The following is a 16,971-nucleotide window of genomic DNA, read 5'->3' on the forward strand; positions in this document are numbered from 1 at the left end:
AAACAACATTCTCACTACAACATGAGAAAAACAAAAGGAAGAAAATACAAGGTACATGATATATAACAGAATATACAAAATAAGTTACATAATTTAAAGCTACACAACCTTTCTCTTAGCATAGGCCACTTTATGTGACTAACAATATAAAATTATAATTCTCTACAAAACAACCTTTTACTTTCATGCTCTCCAATACAGATACATTTCAATAGTAAAACAATTATATCTACTCTAAGAAGCCATCTCTAATGTTTCCTTCTATACATTAGGCCTTCATCTATGAGGCTGTGGCATGTGGTATGGCATATGACCAAAGTTCATTGCTGCACCGGGAACAACAGCGCCATGAACCGGGGCTCGCACACCATAAGCCATATGAGGAGGAGGAAGATTCACTGGTGTGCCAACTGCAGATACAAGGGGTCCTCCTCCTATAGCCTGCCCTACAGTGGGAGGACCATATAGTCCTACAACCGAGGCTCCGGTTCGGGTTGGAGGGCCTTGTTTGGTTAGTTTTCCAGTAGAATTTCTAGAAGCAACATTTGTTTGACTGGTAATTGGTCCTAGAGCTGCTGAAACGTCTCCGTTGTTCACGCTTGTGATATCATGTATGCTGGATCGCCTTCTATCTTTATTCATCGAGTTCAAACGAATGAAGTATTTTTGGGCATGGCTTGCTACTTGTGTAGGTGTTCTTGTTACCACGAAGTTCCTAGATATACTTCGCCAATCACCTTTTCCATACTTCTCCAAACCAAGAAGAAATAACCTGTTTAACCAATTTGAAAATTTGAAAAATATTTATTAGATAAAACAAAGCTTAGCAGTGTTAATAAACGAACATCAGTAACCTGAAATCATGTCTCAATATCAAAGGAAAACAAAAGTAACAAAAGCTCAAAAGCCTAACAAATGAACATCAATAATAATAAAATTGCAAAATCCCCAGACTTCTAAGAATATAGCCTATAGCGATGATGAACATCATCGATGTATCTTGTAAAATTCAGGATACTGTTACGATAAGTTCTCGTGATTTCCTAAAAGTACTTGTTAGGCAACTTAACTATATAAGAACCGCTGCATCTTTAGCGTATCTCTATGGTTAATATGTTACTGACAGGGTCATATGATTAATCTCTACAATGAATGTTACTGATAGTCATATTGATATGCATAAACATCATACCGGAAACCAGAAAGATCTCAAAGGTACTATTAAATAATTGTTATAAAATGAGAAGTACGATGCATAGGTTGACAAAGTCTGAATTATGTAAAAGAGCATAACATAAGACATTATGCAAAGGCTAGAAGAATAAGAACCAATAATGAACCAAGTATATGCACATTTATTAATAGAGATACTAGTTGAGTTAGTTGGATGCTGGTTATAGAGGCTAGCTACTATATAAGCTCCATTGTACACTCTTTGTAATCACCTTCTCTCATTTTATCACATTCAGAATATTCACACTCAATTATTCTCTCTATTTGGGCTAAACCATGTTTTCTAACATTTATCTTGTAGAATTATGCCCACCTATTCTATGGAACCATAAATGCTGTCAACCTGTCTGTGCATACTTCATTCTTAGTTTTTACTCACTTCATCCTCACCTTAAAGCATAAAGCAATTCCATAAGCTGGTTAAGTATCACCAAATGCAATGGTTTAATAAAAAAACTTCTAAAACAGTTTCTAAAAACTCTCAAACTAGTAGAGATTGGAAGGGCATTAAACTGACAAAGTTCATATGAATGAATTAGTTAAAATAAATATGGAACCTCTGGTGGCATGAATACACCATGATACTCCGATTTCTCAGGATATAGAGTCCATAAACAGATACAATTTACATGTAACCTCAAAAGCATATGGCTAAACAAAACAAAATTCAGTCAGAAATAATTAAAAGAGGCGGACAAGTGCACGAAGTTCCAACCTACAAGGGATTTGGGGAGAATAGATATAAGCAATCTTACCCCGTAAGCATAAAGAATGTTTCCCGTCGGACAGAAATAGTAGCAAATTAAAAATATGTAACCTACCTTATGCAGTTTACTAGAAACATATATACCAGCATATATGGATTTTCTAAATGTGCAAGCAAAGATAATAACCTGTGTTCTTCCTCGGTCCAGGCAATACCCTTTCGTCGTTCTTGATCTGATTTTGAAACCTTAGGATTAGACTCATTGTTATAATTCCAGAGACTGCTTCCCTTCTTGTCAGCTCCTTCATTGCTCCTATGGCTTGTTGAGCCCTCGGGAGAAGAATGATAAGATGGCAGAGGCACACAACCAGATTCGATCTGGTTAATGTCGTCAACCAATAGCTCATAGTGATGTTTAATCTCTTCTAAAGTTTTCCCTGGTACATCGGCCACAATCTTCTCCCATCGATCTGAAGCGTCCTCAAGATGAGTTGCCAAAGCATTTTCAAATGCTTTATCTTGCTCTAAGCTCCACTCAGAGCTACTACCAACTTTATCCACAGCCATCTAGTCTTGAATGAATCAACTTCAGAATTTTATCACAGGAAGTTCTATCTAATAGCTAACAATCTTAGGTGAAACTCACCTTAAATTCCATAAACTCTCTGGTTTGTTTCACAAGAACTATAGAACTAGATTTAACAATGAATACTGAATAATTCTAATACTAACTTTGATGGTATGCTATGTTTTTGGATCAGCCTACACAGTCCAACCCAGAACTATAGCCAACAAAGATGCCAGGAAGTTTATTACCAATGAAATGCCAAAACTCTCTGAGGTATGTTAAATTTCGACGGCAATTTTGCTTCAGGATTCATAAAAACTGAGCTCTTGTGAATTTGCTTACCCCTATTGATGAATGAAAAGCCAACAAAGTGCAGTTAGAACTTGAAAAATATCTGACAACCATAAATACACAGATGCTATAATATGTGGCCTTTTAAGGCAAGTGAAAATTTACAAATTGATGTTGAAAGTAATAAATGAGATAGTAATTAGGACTCTGTTTGGATTTTTAATATTATGAAAAGAGACATTTTCAGAAAGCAAACAAAGTAGAAAAACCAAGAAGAGCATGATGGATAACAAGAGTATTCAAATTGCTATTGATCCATAGTCATATTGATAGCAACAGTTTTAACAGCACAGGACCACAAAAATATATCATTCTAACCAAAGTACATAACAGTTATAATGTTCATTTTCATTGAGCAAATTCAACATCTCATTTTTTCATTTTAACTGAACATATGCAAATTTCTACTCTTGTTATGTAACAGATAATAGTTCATTTTGAAGGCCTTTAACCCTGAAGGCCAAAGCTAGAAGAAACAAATAGTAGCACTATCCAGGTTGAAATTTCACAAAAGAAAAAGGTTATAGTAGTAACAAAGTGATTATCAAATGGATTCAAAAATCATTTTTACCAGCTTGGATATCAATAACAGCATCATTCAGTAAAAGTTTGCAAAATGGTCAATTTCAACAAGTAAAAACACAGCTTAACATACCTTAGTAAAATCAACTATAGATTCCATTCAGTAAAGAAAAATCTTACACCTTTTAAAACATTTCATTTTGAATTAGTTTCATCTAATAATTGAGATTCCCTTCTTTTTTTACTTAAATAAAAAAGGGTCAGAGAAAGAGTAGTAATTCATCAAAGGGAAAAGTCAGAGAGAGAGATGCAGGATGTGTCACAATTGGTCCCAAATTCCAACACAAGTAACAACTGCTTTACTACAAACAGGACAAAGTAGTATTGAAAAAGCAACAAAACCAAGTTGCAATACCCATTAATATCTATCTGACACATGCTAAACAATCCAGAGAGAGAGAAAATAGAGGAATAAACCAAAAGAAAAGTTAAAGACAAGAAAAAATTGAATCTTTTGAAACCCCTTTTACTTTATATGATTATTATTTTCCATATATACTAATAAATTAAAAAATAGAAAATGATATCTAGTATCAGAAGTGAGAAGATCAGATGAGATAACAGAAGCAGAAATATTATCATATTTGATGGGATGATTTATGGGAATATGTGAAAATAATGAAGTCATCACCTTTATCTGTGTTGTGAAGTACAACAAATCTTCAGTTTCTGAGAGACTGTTGGTACAGAGAGAAGAGTCAAATAAAGTTGTATATATATAAGTGTATAGTGACATCACTCACATGCTTCTCTCTCTTTATCTGACCATACTTTTGGTCTTATTATTCAATCCCAACTCTTTATTTATTCTTATTTTTCTTTCCATATATCAGTATCCATTGCATGTATTCTTATTAAATTAAGAGTGGTATATATAATGTTAGTCTACATAGTCAATATATTATTTACCCATTTGGTGAAAGCAGGCACAGAATTGGAGAGAAACCATTAACAATTCCTGATGATATGAAACATAGAGCAAATAGTGTATGGAAATGTAATAGATACACTTTCAAAAGATATGTTACTTTTCTTATAATGTAGAAGTATATACCATTTTCCAATAAATAAGTGTCATTTTCTTACGCTATATTGATTGCTATTGTTTTGTTGCATGCCTTTTTTAGTTCACATTCTACCGTTGATATATTATAAGAATCAATAATGATTAAATATGAATAGTAAATGATGTATTGTGATAGTGTATATAATACTATCACTCAGTGCATACAATTTTTCCTCTTATTACAATGGTGAAAAATGGTAGTCTTTCTGGTATTCTTCCTAATAACAGTTGCAGTATCCTTAACATGTGCTCACATTACAAAACTCAAAAGAATTTGAAGGATCAAATACATAGTTACACACACCCTTTTCATTACTGCCAATATAGACATGTACTAACACATTTGCTACATATTCTTGCAACAAATTTCTAAACTTAACTAGCAAATTCATTTCAGCTATTCTCTGCAATGCAAAGAGAACAAAAAATTTCAAAAACCAATAATTAGTGAGTATTCACCAATGATGAGGACACTCAAGATCAGTGTTTTGAGAGGTTGTCTTAAGCCAGGAACAGCTAGTTTTATTCTTTGCTTCCAACTTTCTGCTTATTTTGTCTGAAAGTTAAAAACAAATCAGAATATTAATGTTGGCACTTACATACAGATATAACAAGCATAAGAGGCTGTAACCAAAATAAAATAAAAAGGTACAAGGCATGATTGCCAAATAGACAAGGTATTTTCAGGTTATGTATGACCCATGCCAATTTTCCCTCAGTGTTTCCCCCCCTCTAACATTCCATACTGCAGTAATGTAACACATGAACAGAGAAAGCAACTACTTTCACATTAACAGTTAGACAAAATTGTATTGAATGAGTACAAGGGTACATCTTTTACAACTGTACAGTTGAGAGAACTGGATAATTTTGTTCCCTATTCATTGGTAATATAGTTTTGGTTCTCTGCAGCATAGCCTATAGATAACATTGTTAAAAACTTGCATAGTCAATTTAATCCCCATCACCCATGACAAATCACTAAAAATGTACAAAACTCATTACAGACAAAAACATAAACAATTCATACTGCCATTGTTTTACATATATTTTGCAAATTCTCAGAAAAATAATAAGCTGATAAACGTACCTTCTCAATAATGGTTGTATATCAGCACCGACAGTTTTACTTAGCTCTTCAACAGTTTGAGTAACTTCATTATTACATTTCAACAAGTTGCAAGCATCTAAAAAAGCAGAAGATTTCACTGTATCTGGGATAAGTGATGAATCCTCCATCTCTACTTTAAGTTGTTCCATCAAAACAAGTGCTGCAAAAAGGCACATGGGAGGTAAGAAAATTGCAGCTAACCAAATAGTTTAGTTCATTAGTAATCATATATTATCTAGCTAATAGTGCAAGAAATGAATGGTTTTAATGCACTTGGTATTTCAACTAGTTGCAACCAATATAGTGAAATTCAAGTCAGTTCTAATTCTCAGCGATTCAAGTTGAAAGCATCGAGAAGGATTATGAATTGTGACCGAAGTATTCAAGAAAGTCATTGTATAGGAATGCATCAGCCAAGTGGTGGCAGACCCCAGGATAAACCAGTGTCCTTTAAAGATTTCAGGAGATGCAAGCAAAGAACAGTTTGAGATATTAATTTAATTAATTATTGTTTACATACACACAAAGAGAAGTGTCCATTCCAGACCCTTAGTGAAGGTTAAACCAATATACCAAATCCCCAATACTAGGGAAATGCTTTCTTTCATTTCCTTTTCTTTTAATATTTAAACCTCTTGATCCCTGCCACACATTCAATATCAAAATTATGTAATAATGAAATACAGAAAAAAGATAAAAGCATACAATTTTGCATGTACAATCAAGGAATCATAGGCATGCAGATTAGTTAGAAACAAAGCCATACCAATAGCTCGAATCATCTTAAGGTCAAATTTATTAGCAAGTTCGCCATAGCCCATCATTTTTGCACGCTGAATGATCAGCAATTTCAAGCTAATCAGCATCTCCTGAAAAATTTCAAATTTTGAATATCAAAAGCTAACTTCCAATATAAAACACACGAAAATTCCAATTTTCCTTTGTTACTTTTGGATTACTATTTCTTTATTTTCCAACTCTTGGGAATAGCTTATACTCGTCCCTTTTTGGACTTTCTTCTATCCTCTGGTAATATTATTATTATTATTATTTAATAACAGAAGAATGAGAACAATGAAGTGATACATGAATTCAATAAAGAAAAGAAGGGAAAATGGTGGTTACAATCTCAGACTCGGAAAGTGTACAAAGCCAAGCCGCATCTTGAATCGTTATCTCGCTAAACATGTTTTTCAATCTTTTCCTCGAGCTTCCGTCCTTCATTGTATCCTCCTATCTAGGATCAACCTATAATCAAAAAAGCTAATTGTTTATAACGAGTGAAACAAAATAACAATGAAAACTAATATTCGAGAAGATTCAGCTTCTTATCATGATTATTCACAGAAACGCAAGCAAGTCATAATAATATAGAAGAGTGAGTGGTTGATTTAGATAAGATAAATTAATTTAAGAATGCAACCTTAAAAAAGTGGTTGATTTAGATATGGTCAAATGTGACAAAAGATGAGTGGATGATTGTTCACTACATCAGCTGCATGTCAAATTTTGCAGCTAAAACAATGGGTCATTAGTGATTCAACATGGTAAGTGACATTTATATTTTTTGTGTTATTAATAAAGTAAACATATCCAATAGTTCTGATCAATTCAATTTTAGTTCCAGTAGAACATACATTATTAACAACTATGCATATTTCAGCATAGGGGAAATAAATAACTGTCATTTTATTTAGGTTATTTTGATTGTTTTTGTTGATTTGAGGCATGTTTTTAGATTGCTATATTGCAATGGTGAAGAATGGTAGGCTTTCTAGTATTCTTCCTCCCATTACCTCCACCATTGATGAACCAGTATTGCCAATAAGCTTCTTGAGAGATCCAAGGAAACCTTCTTCCAGCTTAAAAATACTATACCAAACAACCATTGAACTTATGGAGCCTGAAGAAAACTGTTCTGTTGATGGAGAGGATCCAATGTTGCAGCACTTAACATAGATTATCTAAGCATTGGAGTAAAACTTCTTTATTGGCAACATTGTGAAACAGCTTAATACCCACCTTCAATTGTTCTAGTACCATATATATCTCATCGCATTGGGGGTGGGAGTGATCTTCGGCATTGAAAGCATGCACTTTATTTTTCACTTCTATCCAACTACAACCAGGAACCTTTTTTACACCCCTTTCTCTCATCAATCTTGTTACACTAGCCTTTTCATTCCACATCTTCTGACGCCCATACATGTCACTAGCTCCATTCGCGGTGTAATACCAAAATCAGACTCCATGGACTCTATAAAGTTGCAACCTTCTTCTAATAGCCCATTATGACTACATGCAGTTAGAACTGCAACAAAGGTTATATGATCAGGTTTCACCTTTCTCTCTATCATTAAGTGGAAGAGCTCAAGTGCAAAATTTCCTTGTCCATGTTGGGCATACCCGAAGATGATTGAATTCCAAAGAATTGCATTGTCTTTGGAAGTTGCTTCAAATGATCTCCTAGCATCTTCTATAATCCCACATTTAGAATACATGAAGATCAATGAACTACCGACATATTTATCAGTATCAAAGCCTACTTTAAGTGCTAACAAATGAACTTGTTGACCTAACTGTAGTGTTGCCAAATCTGAGCATGATCTGATGACAGCTGAAAAAGTATAGTGGTCAGTTTCTATGACTAGAGATCTCATCTGTACAAATAACCTCAAGGCATCTTCATTCAAACCAACTTGTGAATACCCTGCCAAAATAGTGTTCCAAGTGCAACAATCTATGAGACTCATGGCATAGAATATTTTTAATGCATCTTCCATGCACCTATTATTCAATTTGAGGTACATGGAAATCAAAGCATTAGAAACTGCTACCGAATTCTCAAGCCCCCTTTTTATTACCAAACCATGTAAGGTTTTTCCATGGCTTTTATGCTCGGGTGCATAACAAGCACTGACAACCCCAGTATAAGTGTAAATATCTGGCTCAAACCCGAATTTTTGCATATCAATGAAAATTTTAAATGCAAGATCTTCTTTATCGTGCATCAAGTAAGCTGCAAGCATAGAATTCCATGTAACCAGATCACGACACACAACAGCGCCATTGAATACCCTCTTAGCATCAAGCAGAGACCCGCACTCTGAATATGTTGTGATCATAGCATTGCAGACAGTGTTAAACGATTCCAGCCCATGTTTCACAGCCTTACAATGTAACTGCATAGCGAACTTGTAAAACTCGATATCATCAAGCAACGTCAAAAGAGGAGAAATTGTGCCATCGTCAACTAGAAAACCCTCCATCTCCATACATTTAAGTAAATGAAGCGCCATATCACGATCACCAACTTGCGAGTAACCCGCAATAAGCGCATTCCAAGACACATAGTTACATTCTGGCATACACCAAAACACAACAAAAGCATCATCAACTCTCCCACACTTGGCATACATGTCAAGCAGGGCACTACCAGAGAAAACATTCTCCAAAAACCCCCCCATCTTAAACATAACCGAATGCAGTTGTTGCCCGAGCTCAAGCTCGCGAGCACTAGCAACACATTTGAGAATGCTTCCGAACGTATGGGCATCAAATGCCACCCCAGACCTTGTCATGGCTTTTAGGAATTCCATAGAAGAGTGAATGTCACGAGAGTTGACGTATCCGGAAATGATGGTGTTCCAAGAGACGGTATCCCGGTGGGGCATTTCATCGAACAGTTGGTGAGCAAGAGATAGTTGGCTGCATTTAGCATAACGACTTATGATGTTGTTGGTAGTGTAGAGGTCAGAAATATGTCCTAACTTGATTGCAGTAGAATGGGTTGCTTGCAAATGAAGGAAAGTGATAGGGGTAGTGGTTGGAATGAGAGAGTGCAAAAACCTCTTCATTAGTAACGAAAAAGGCCAAAAATTTCAAATTTTCCACATGGTCTTTGTCGAAGTCCTCTGTAGTGTTTTCAAATGTGCTTTCAAAACAATTAGGGTTTGGGTCTGAAGTTGAAATTGCAAGTGGAGAAAGGAGAAGGAACATAATAAAGATATTCAGGAAATGGGAATACAGAGTATTAAGATGGTGATGTGGGTTCAGCCCAATTTGACAAACCCAGAAATGTGTATGTTGCTGACAAGAACAACCGTGTCATAAGGAAAATCAGTGGCAAAAGTATGTTATTGTCGTTTGTTTTGTTTGGTTCTGCTTTCTTAATAGCATCATCCTTGTAAATTATTCATATCTACACTATCAATATATTATGAACTTAAAAGTGCACACTTTGTTCTTAATTGGAATTATTGTATAAAAAGGTAAATAGATTTTATTGAGATGGTTCAATTTAGCTTAAGTGGTACAGGTTGTGAAGTTGAGTCTAGAATTGTAAACTAGGGAAACTAATTCTGCTTAATAAAGTGCCAATTTCGATTCTGGTATTAGAAAAATGGGTTTTCATCCTTGCAAGGATGAAAATTAATGTCATGCAAAATTTAGGTTCAATAACATTACATGTCATGCAAAATTTGTTGAAATTGGGTAAATCCGAACTCAATTACATCGGTGTTTCCCGGTTAATCTCATGTTGAGTTCGAGGGTACTCATAGATTCGGTTTTCATTATCATCCCTATTTGTGTTATCCTACTACTTTTTATATCATGTGTCATAAGGTATGATTGGTCAGAAAGATATTTCATAACTCTCTCGTCCAATACTAGACTAGAGGAGCACAGAACTAAAAAAATAATACATTCCTAATGTATCATTCATATCTAATCTTCGTCTATCTAATATAGAGAAAAAATGTATATGCTTACGATATAAAAGTTTTATATAATGTTAGTCCACCATCAACCTTTATTTTTTATCCTCACTAACTCTTCAAAAAAGTAATATAAATGTACTCTTTGATATAAATATTTACACACAGATTTACACTCTTTAATATAAGTAATAGAATTTAAATCTGTAAACGCACTTTTTATATTATTTCCTTTTCATAAAAAAATTGTGTTCACCATTTTTGGGGTGAATAAAAGTTTATTAAAGAGCTGACAAAAGGAGGGGAAATGGCAAAAAGGGAGTGATGAATGTATTAAAACATTGATTAAGGGTTAATTGTTTTGAGAATAAAGAATTGTTTATGTTTTAGCACATTGAGGATTGAGGATGTGATGGAGTAAGTGAGAAGCAACATCAACCACTAATTGAAATAAATAGGATAATGTTTTAAACTATTTAATCTTTCAGGTCTTTTCATAAGTGAAGTATAACTAATTTTGAAATTATTCAGCCAATTTTGACATTTTTTGTTAATAAATTCAGTGTTAAGACTTATTAGAGACATTCCAAAACATCAATTCAGGATTCCAGACAATTTTAACAATTTTGTAGGATAATACAAAAGGACTCTCAAATCATTGTCTTCAACTATCACTCTAAGACTATGCAGTAATTTCTCAACTATCCACATGATTTCTTAGTAAGTTAATTCTAGCAACAGCATAACCTGATTATTGGATCTAAACAGAATTCAATTACCCCTAAATGTGCTTTTCTGCTCATAAATTTTCCATCATGGAGTAAGAGATCTCAAATCAGACTTGCTATATATATATAATTATATATTGTAATAACAAAACATTGTAACTATGCAAGCTTTGGTGCACCTTTGTTCAGTACAAACTATAATGAGGTCTAACAAGTCTAAAAAAAACTGCAGCACCAACAAATTTAACAATTGATGTTACCATGTACAAACGACGAAGAATTGTGAAGCCATGTAAAACGGTTCATAACCCCGGAAGAATCAGATCTGCAACAACAATGTCCACCTTTTGTCAGATTAAAGAGGTTAACATAAATAACCAAAATTTTCTGAACAGCATAATGAACCGAAAATGCTGTCTTGCCCAGTCCAACTCAAACTGTGCTCTCAAAAGAAACCTGGAAATGGGCAAGATGCCTGGGCTTTGGATTAGATGAAGTGGCGAGACCTTGCAGCAACTTTATAACATCGGTAGTATCATCGAGATAATACTTGGCCTTGCTCGGCTTACTACCTACGGTGCAAGCAAATATCTCTGGAGCTGCTGGCAATGATGGGCACGAAACCGTCCTTAAGATGCTCTCAAACATGTCTTCATCAGACCTATCATCTCCTATGCACATAACAAAATCTGGCGAATTACCGCCATTAACCATAGTCGAAAGAATCTTTTCAGCTACCAAACCCTTGTTTATTCCCTGCAAACACCAAAGCACCACCTTTATTATGTCCATTCAAGCTTCTGAATTTCACATATATAGAAGAATATATGGTGAGAAGGGATTTGGAAAACTCTACCTGTGGCTTAACTTCAACAATGTGCTGGCCTCTCTTAACTGCTGCTGGTTCATTTGCAAGCACGCTTTCCAGGTGATCCAACAGTTCTTTGGCTTGGCAAGAACCAAAATCAGGGTCTGCATCCAGATGATGCCACACCAAAGCACTTTCTTTAACTTCAATACTAGATCCATCAGTTGCCTCTGTATAAGACTGCATGACAGGTTCCACCATATTTTTCCAATCAAGGTCCACAGATAAGTGGCTAGTTTCCCATTCGGAATCTCTATTCCACCTGCAGCAATGTAAGAAAAAGCTCTGTCAATATTATTTTTTGTGTGTGATACAAAGGTGTGTCCAGTCTTACTAAGAATAATATGACATACCTTAAAAAGTACCCATGTTCAGCTGCAAGTCCTAGCATTTTGCATGAAGTAAACCAATCACTCAGAGAATCCCTTCCCCTCCCGCTAACAATGAACACGATGTTTTTAGTATCATTGCACAGTGCATTTAGTACGGATATGACATTAGTGCTGGGGGCTTTATTTAAAGAAGATTCTGGTACTATAGTGCCATCATAATCGAGAAAAATGGCCCTTTTGTTGGTTCTTTTGTATGCTGAAACAATATGGTCAATGGACAACTTCCTAAAACCATGAGAAAGAGAAACAACTCTAAACCCTAGACCCAGACCAATCCCCCAGCACCTTTTGGTGTAATGATCTTTGCAGGCTCTCTCCAAATCCTGCATAAAGCTTCGAGCCCAATATGCCATATCATGAGAACTAACATAACGATAATGTTTCTCATGACGCAAATGCTTCTCTGAATCACACATAGTAATGGCCGAATACAGAGCATCAGCAACAGCATCTACATCCCAAGGATTGACCCTGATCGCTCCACTCAGAGAAGGCGAACAACCAATGAACTCAGACACAACAAGCATGCTTGAACGAGGAGAATCACTTTTTCTCTCCAATGCTAAATCCATTTTTGCAGTTCCCTGTCTGCAGACAATATATTTGTATGGCACTAAGTTCATGCCATCCCTTACAGCATTGACAATGCAACATTCTGCTACAGCATAATAGGCAGTCTTCTCAAAACGAGGAACAGGGCGGTCAATGAGAATGACCGGCTGGTAATTATTTGATCCATAAATATGGTTGATCCTCTGGGCAATCAGATATGTTTCCTTCATTGCTTCCTGAACATCCTTCCCTGAACCCCTTGCAGGATTTACAATTTGAACTAGGACAACTTTACCCTGTAAATCTGGCTTCTGCTGCAGTAGCTGCTCCAAGGCTAAGAATTTCAGACTGATGCCCTTGAAAATATCCATGTCATCAACACCAAGAATCACCTTCTTACCCTTAAAATCTTCTTGAACCTCTTTTAGTTTAGCAGCTGTACGGGGAAGATTTAATACAGATTCAAGCCTACCCATATGAATCCCAATAGGCAAAATTTTGATAAAGATAGTGCGACCAAAGTAATCAAGTCCTATATGTCCTCGCTTAGATTCATAGTCCAGACCTAGCATTCTACTGCAGCAAGAAAGGAAGTGGCGAGCATAATCAAATGTATGAAAGCCGATTAAATCAGAATTCAACAAGCCCCTCAAAATCTCATCCCTTACTGGCAAAGTTCGATAAATTTCAGATGAAGGGAAAGGACTATGAAGAAAGAATCCAAGTTTAACTCGATTAAACCTCTTCCTCAAGAAGGTAGGCAGAACCATCAAGTGATAGTCATGAACCCAAACGAAATCCTCATCAGGATTTATTATTTCCATAACTTTGTCTGCAAATATTTTGTTGGCAGAAACATAAGCCTGCCAAAGCACACGGTCAAAACGATCACCATGATCTGGGCATATGGGTAGCATATAATGAAAGAGAGGCCAAATCTGCTGCTTACAAAAGCCAAGATAGAATTTCTCCTGGAGATCATGGGGTAGAATGGTAGGTACACAATTAAAGTCATCCAGTAACCTCTGCGAAACTTCTTCCTGCTCACTAGAATCTATGTCAACCTTGAGAGAACCCACATAAATTACCTCAGTATCAGAAGAAAAACCATCTTTTAACTGTAATAAAATTGAATCCGCATCGAAACTGAAGCACCATTTTCCGGTCTCTGTATCTCGTTTAGCCTGGATTGGCAGCATGTTTGCAACAATGATTTTCCGCTCCCGGCATCCAGTAGAGCTAATGTCTGATTCCCCATCATTACAACCATAACCATCCAAGTCAGAAATGATTCCAGGAACTGTCATAATCCTTGGAAGAGTTCTTGGGGTGTGCGGAATATCAAGCAAGCCTCCTCCACCAGCTAAGTCTAAAAGATTAGCGTATGATCTTGATGACATGACTTATAAAGGAAGAACTTTCTTTAACGGCCTTCTCCCAATCAATTCATACCAAAAAAGAATAGTTCGTTGATTAATTACCTTAAAAAACAACTTTTGAAAATAAGTATCCCACATGTTATAATGGGCTTCTAAGTAGTAAAAAAAGAACAAGACAACAGTTTACATAGTTTTAACAAATAATTGTGCAGAACTGCAGATATTATCCACTGTGACTATCATCATGATTATTTTCAGGCACATTCACTGCATTGACTCTCATGTACATGCTCGAACAAATTACTATATCAATTGCGACTAGTGCAAGTATTGATAATGAAGGTGTTTTAGATGGTGCAGAAGTGAATAAAAAGCTGGTAGATAAAAAAGGCATGACATAACTAGTCTACCAGTAAATAAGCAGCTATGATTACCATCTCTATGACACTTGTGTTTATCTATGGAAACAGAAAAATTAACAGCTTCATCATCTTTACTGTCGACAAGACAAAATTGTTTTACAAGCAATTAGCGAACTCTTGATAGCACGTATTTCTCTCTAGGCTACCAAACAAGACCTAAACATTAATAGCAAATAATTAACTGTACTGTAGTTGAGGACAACGAACGATAAAGCCAAAAAGGAAAATAAATTCTAAAAGTGAACTAGTAGGGGCATTTATTTATAAATCTATCATAATGAAGACATGTCTTCTATTATTGTGCGAGTCAAACACTGTGTCAAATGCCTATCAGACAGAGAGCACCACCATTGACACCACGAAGAAAACAAAATATCAGAATTCAAACATGAAGACAGTCATAAACCGGTTTCAACTATAAGTGATAACAAATGATTAATCATGTATACCATTAAAATTCAAAGTTGTTCATAACATATCTATTATGTCTAAGTGAACATCCGAAATCACAAACCATAACTATTCTGTATTATAGTGCTAACACTGTTATACACATGTACTTATAGTCGTGGCATTGAACCCGTGGTTCAAAATCATTTTCAGCAAAAAAACACATAAGAACTATGGTGTGGATGAGCCTATTCACACCCTTCTTTGACTCAGATTCACATAAGAACTATGTATATTCACATTTACAATTTTGTTCATAACATAACAACGAACAATTTCTGAATCTGACTCTGTACATCATTCTCCAAGTTTGAAAATTGTGTGAAACAGAGAGATAAACCTCTCACCGTTCTGTATTATCAATGTTCTCCGTCAAAATAAATAAATTGGTACAATACTTTCTCCATGAAAACCAACTTAAAGAAAAATCACTTTTTTCCGGGTTTAGCGTTACCCCTTCAGAAAGATTTTCCAAAAAAATCACTTCCCAACAAACAGTAAGAAAAAAAATAAGCTTACCAAACTAGGGCATGGAAAAAAAAACAGATATTGGGGATTAGAAACAATTGGATAGTGATAGTGATAACAAAATTGAGAGTGTACTAAAACAACGGTGTCGTTTAAGAAATTGAGAAAGAAAATGGAAATGAATGGAAGGAAGTGTTTGGTTGGTTGAGAAAAAGCAGAAGAAAAAAAGCAATTAAATTGAAAGCAGAAAAGAAAGAAAGAAAAGTTAAGCAGTTACAGGTAACGAATAAGAAGGTGTATATGAGTATTATTACCTGTTACCGGCGACGGTGAGATTCTGGTTATGAGAGAGAAAGTATGAAGGTGGTAGAGAGAGAAAGTGTGAAGGTGGTAGAGAAAGAAAGAAAGAAGAGAAAACCAAAACCAAAACCAAAACAATCTACATTTCTTTTTAATATTTATATCTCTGAATTTCAATATTAATATTAATATTATTATGATTTGTTTTGAATTATTATTAATGAGGATTTGACTGGAAATATTAAATGTATATGAATGGATAGAGATTTTTGAATAATTTGTGTCGGCTTAGACAAATTGGAAAACTCATTCGTGTGTGCCATTTTCATTCTCATTCTTATTCTCATTCTCATTCATAACCACATTCACTGCACTGCACTTTCTTCTTTTTTCCATTTTCGATATTTTTTGTCAACTCCTATGCCTTTACCCTTATACCCTTTTCTTCTTATTATTACAATTTACAAATGCATTCCCCTTCATGCTTTCATTTTTTATTATAATAAAAGATTAACAGATTTGGGATTCAAATTTATCAACAACATCAGCACCTCTTCTACAACAAAATTCAAATTTACATTTTATGACATTATCAAATGAATACTTGCCGCATTATATCACCAACTTGGTATGTTGTTTCCTTTTGATATGGCAAGAAATTAAACTTATAAAAAATAGAAAAAATATATACACATAAGAGTTTTATATATTAGATATGTATAAATATTTATAGGGACCGTATATATTATGCTGTAAAAGGAATGGCATTTTATCTTTTACATTTAAGTTAGTTAAATGGTATGATATGAAATATAACTATTCACCTTCACCCTCTAAAATATACTCTGACTCATTCTCACACCACATTTCCAGGAATAGTAAGTACTAAATAAAATATTTAGCATTTATATGGGATTAACATGCCATCTCATCCTCATAATATCATTTATGAGAGTATAATGAAATGTCAGAATATATGAATAGATATTGATCTATTTGTGTAATATATTGCTAGATTCCCAAAAATGGTAAAGAATAATATTTGATTCTTGTGAATAATATTTATTAGAATTATTT

At 34.8% G+C, this 16,971-nt stretch overlaps 3 protein-coding genes and 1 pseudogene across 6 annotated transcripts; all 4 read right to left on the reverse strand.

Annotated features, from left to right (window-relative positions):
* LOC109332337 (transcription factor DIVARICATA-like) lies at positions 78 to 4,180 on the reverse strand. 2 transcript variants are annotated; one of them, XM_019567286.1, is made up of 3 exons: positions 4,072 to 4,180; positions 2,127 to 2,851; positions 78 to 772 (listed from the first exon to the last, which is right to left on the reverse strand). In XM_019567286.1, the coding sequence occupies exons 2-3, from the start codon at positions 2,504 to 2,506 to the stop codon at positions 277 to 279; spliced, it is 876 nt and encodes a 291-aa protein (XP_019422831.1). In that variant the 5' UTR covers positions 2,507 to 2,851; positions 4,072 to 4,180; the 3' UTR covers positions 78 to 276. The 2 variants fall into 2 exon arrangements, with proteins under 2 accessions (XP_019422831.1, XP_019422832.1); XM_019567287.1 differs by lacking the exon at positions 4,072 to 4,180 and adding an exon at positions 3,514 to 3,586.
* Positions 4,717 to 6,874, reverse strand: LOC109332678. 2 transcript variants are annotated; one of them, XR_002105915.1, is made up of 5 exons: positions 6,743 to 6,874; positions 6,384 to 6,486; positions 5,597 to 5,777; positions 4,979 to 5,062; positions 4,717 to 4,880 (listed from the first exon to the last, which is right to left on the reverse strand). XR_002105915.1 is itself a non-coding variant. In XM_019567693.1 (4 exons), the coding sequence occupies exons 1-4, from the start codon at positions 6,839 to 6,841 to the stop codon at positions 5,029 to 5,031; spliced, it is 417 nt and encodes a 138-aa protein (XP_019423238.1). In that variant the 5' UTR covers positions 6,842 to 6,874; the 3' UTR covers positions 4,718 to 5,028. The 2 variants fall into 2 exon arrangements, 1 of the variants encoding a protein (XP_019423238.1); XM_019567693.1 differs by having other exon boundaries at positions 4,718 to 5,062.
* LOC109332427 lies at positions 7,375 to 9,763 on the reverse strand (annotated as a pseudogene).
* On the reverse strand, positions 11,157 to 16,007 carry LOC109332943 (probable alpha,alpha-trehalose-phosphate synthase [UDP-forming] 9). 2 transcript variants are annotated; one of them, XM_019568117.1, is made up of 4 exons: positions 15,909 to 16,007; positions 12,285 to 14,306; positions 11,920 to 12,193; positions 11,157 to 11,819 (listed from the first exon to the last, which is right to left on the reverse strand). In XM_019568117.1, the coding sequence occupies exons 2-4, from the start codon at positions 14,273 to 14,275 to the stop codon at positions 11,496 to 11,498; spliced, it is 2,589 nt and encodes an 862-aa protein (XP_019423662.1). In that variant the 5' UTR covers positions 14,276 to 14,306; positions 15,909 to 16,007; the 3' UTR covers positions 11,157 to 11,495. The 2 variants fall into 2 exon arrangements, with proteins under 2 accessions (XP_019423662.1, XP_019423661.1); XM_019568116.1 differs by having other exon boundaries at positions 12,285 to 14,356.

This window comes from Lupinus angustifolius, chromosome LG18, assembly GCF_001865875.1.
Source record: "Lupinus angustifolius cultivar Tanjil chromosome LG18, LupAngTanjil_v1.0, whole genome shotgun sequence".
In the NCBI taxonomy this organism is placed as follows: domain Eukaryota; kingdom Viridiplantae; phylum Streptophyta; class Magnoliopsida; order Fabales; family Fabaceae; genus Lupinus; species Lupinus angustifolius.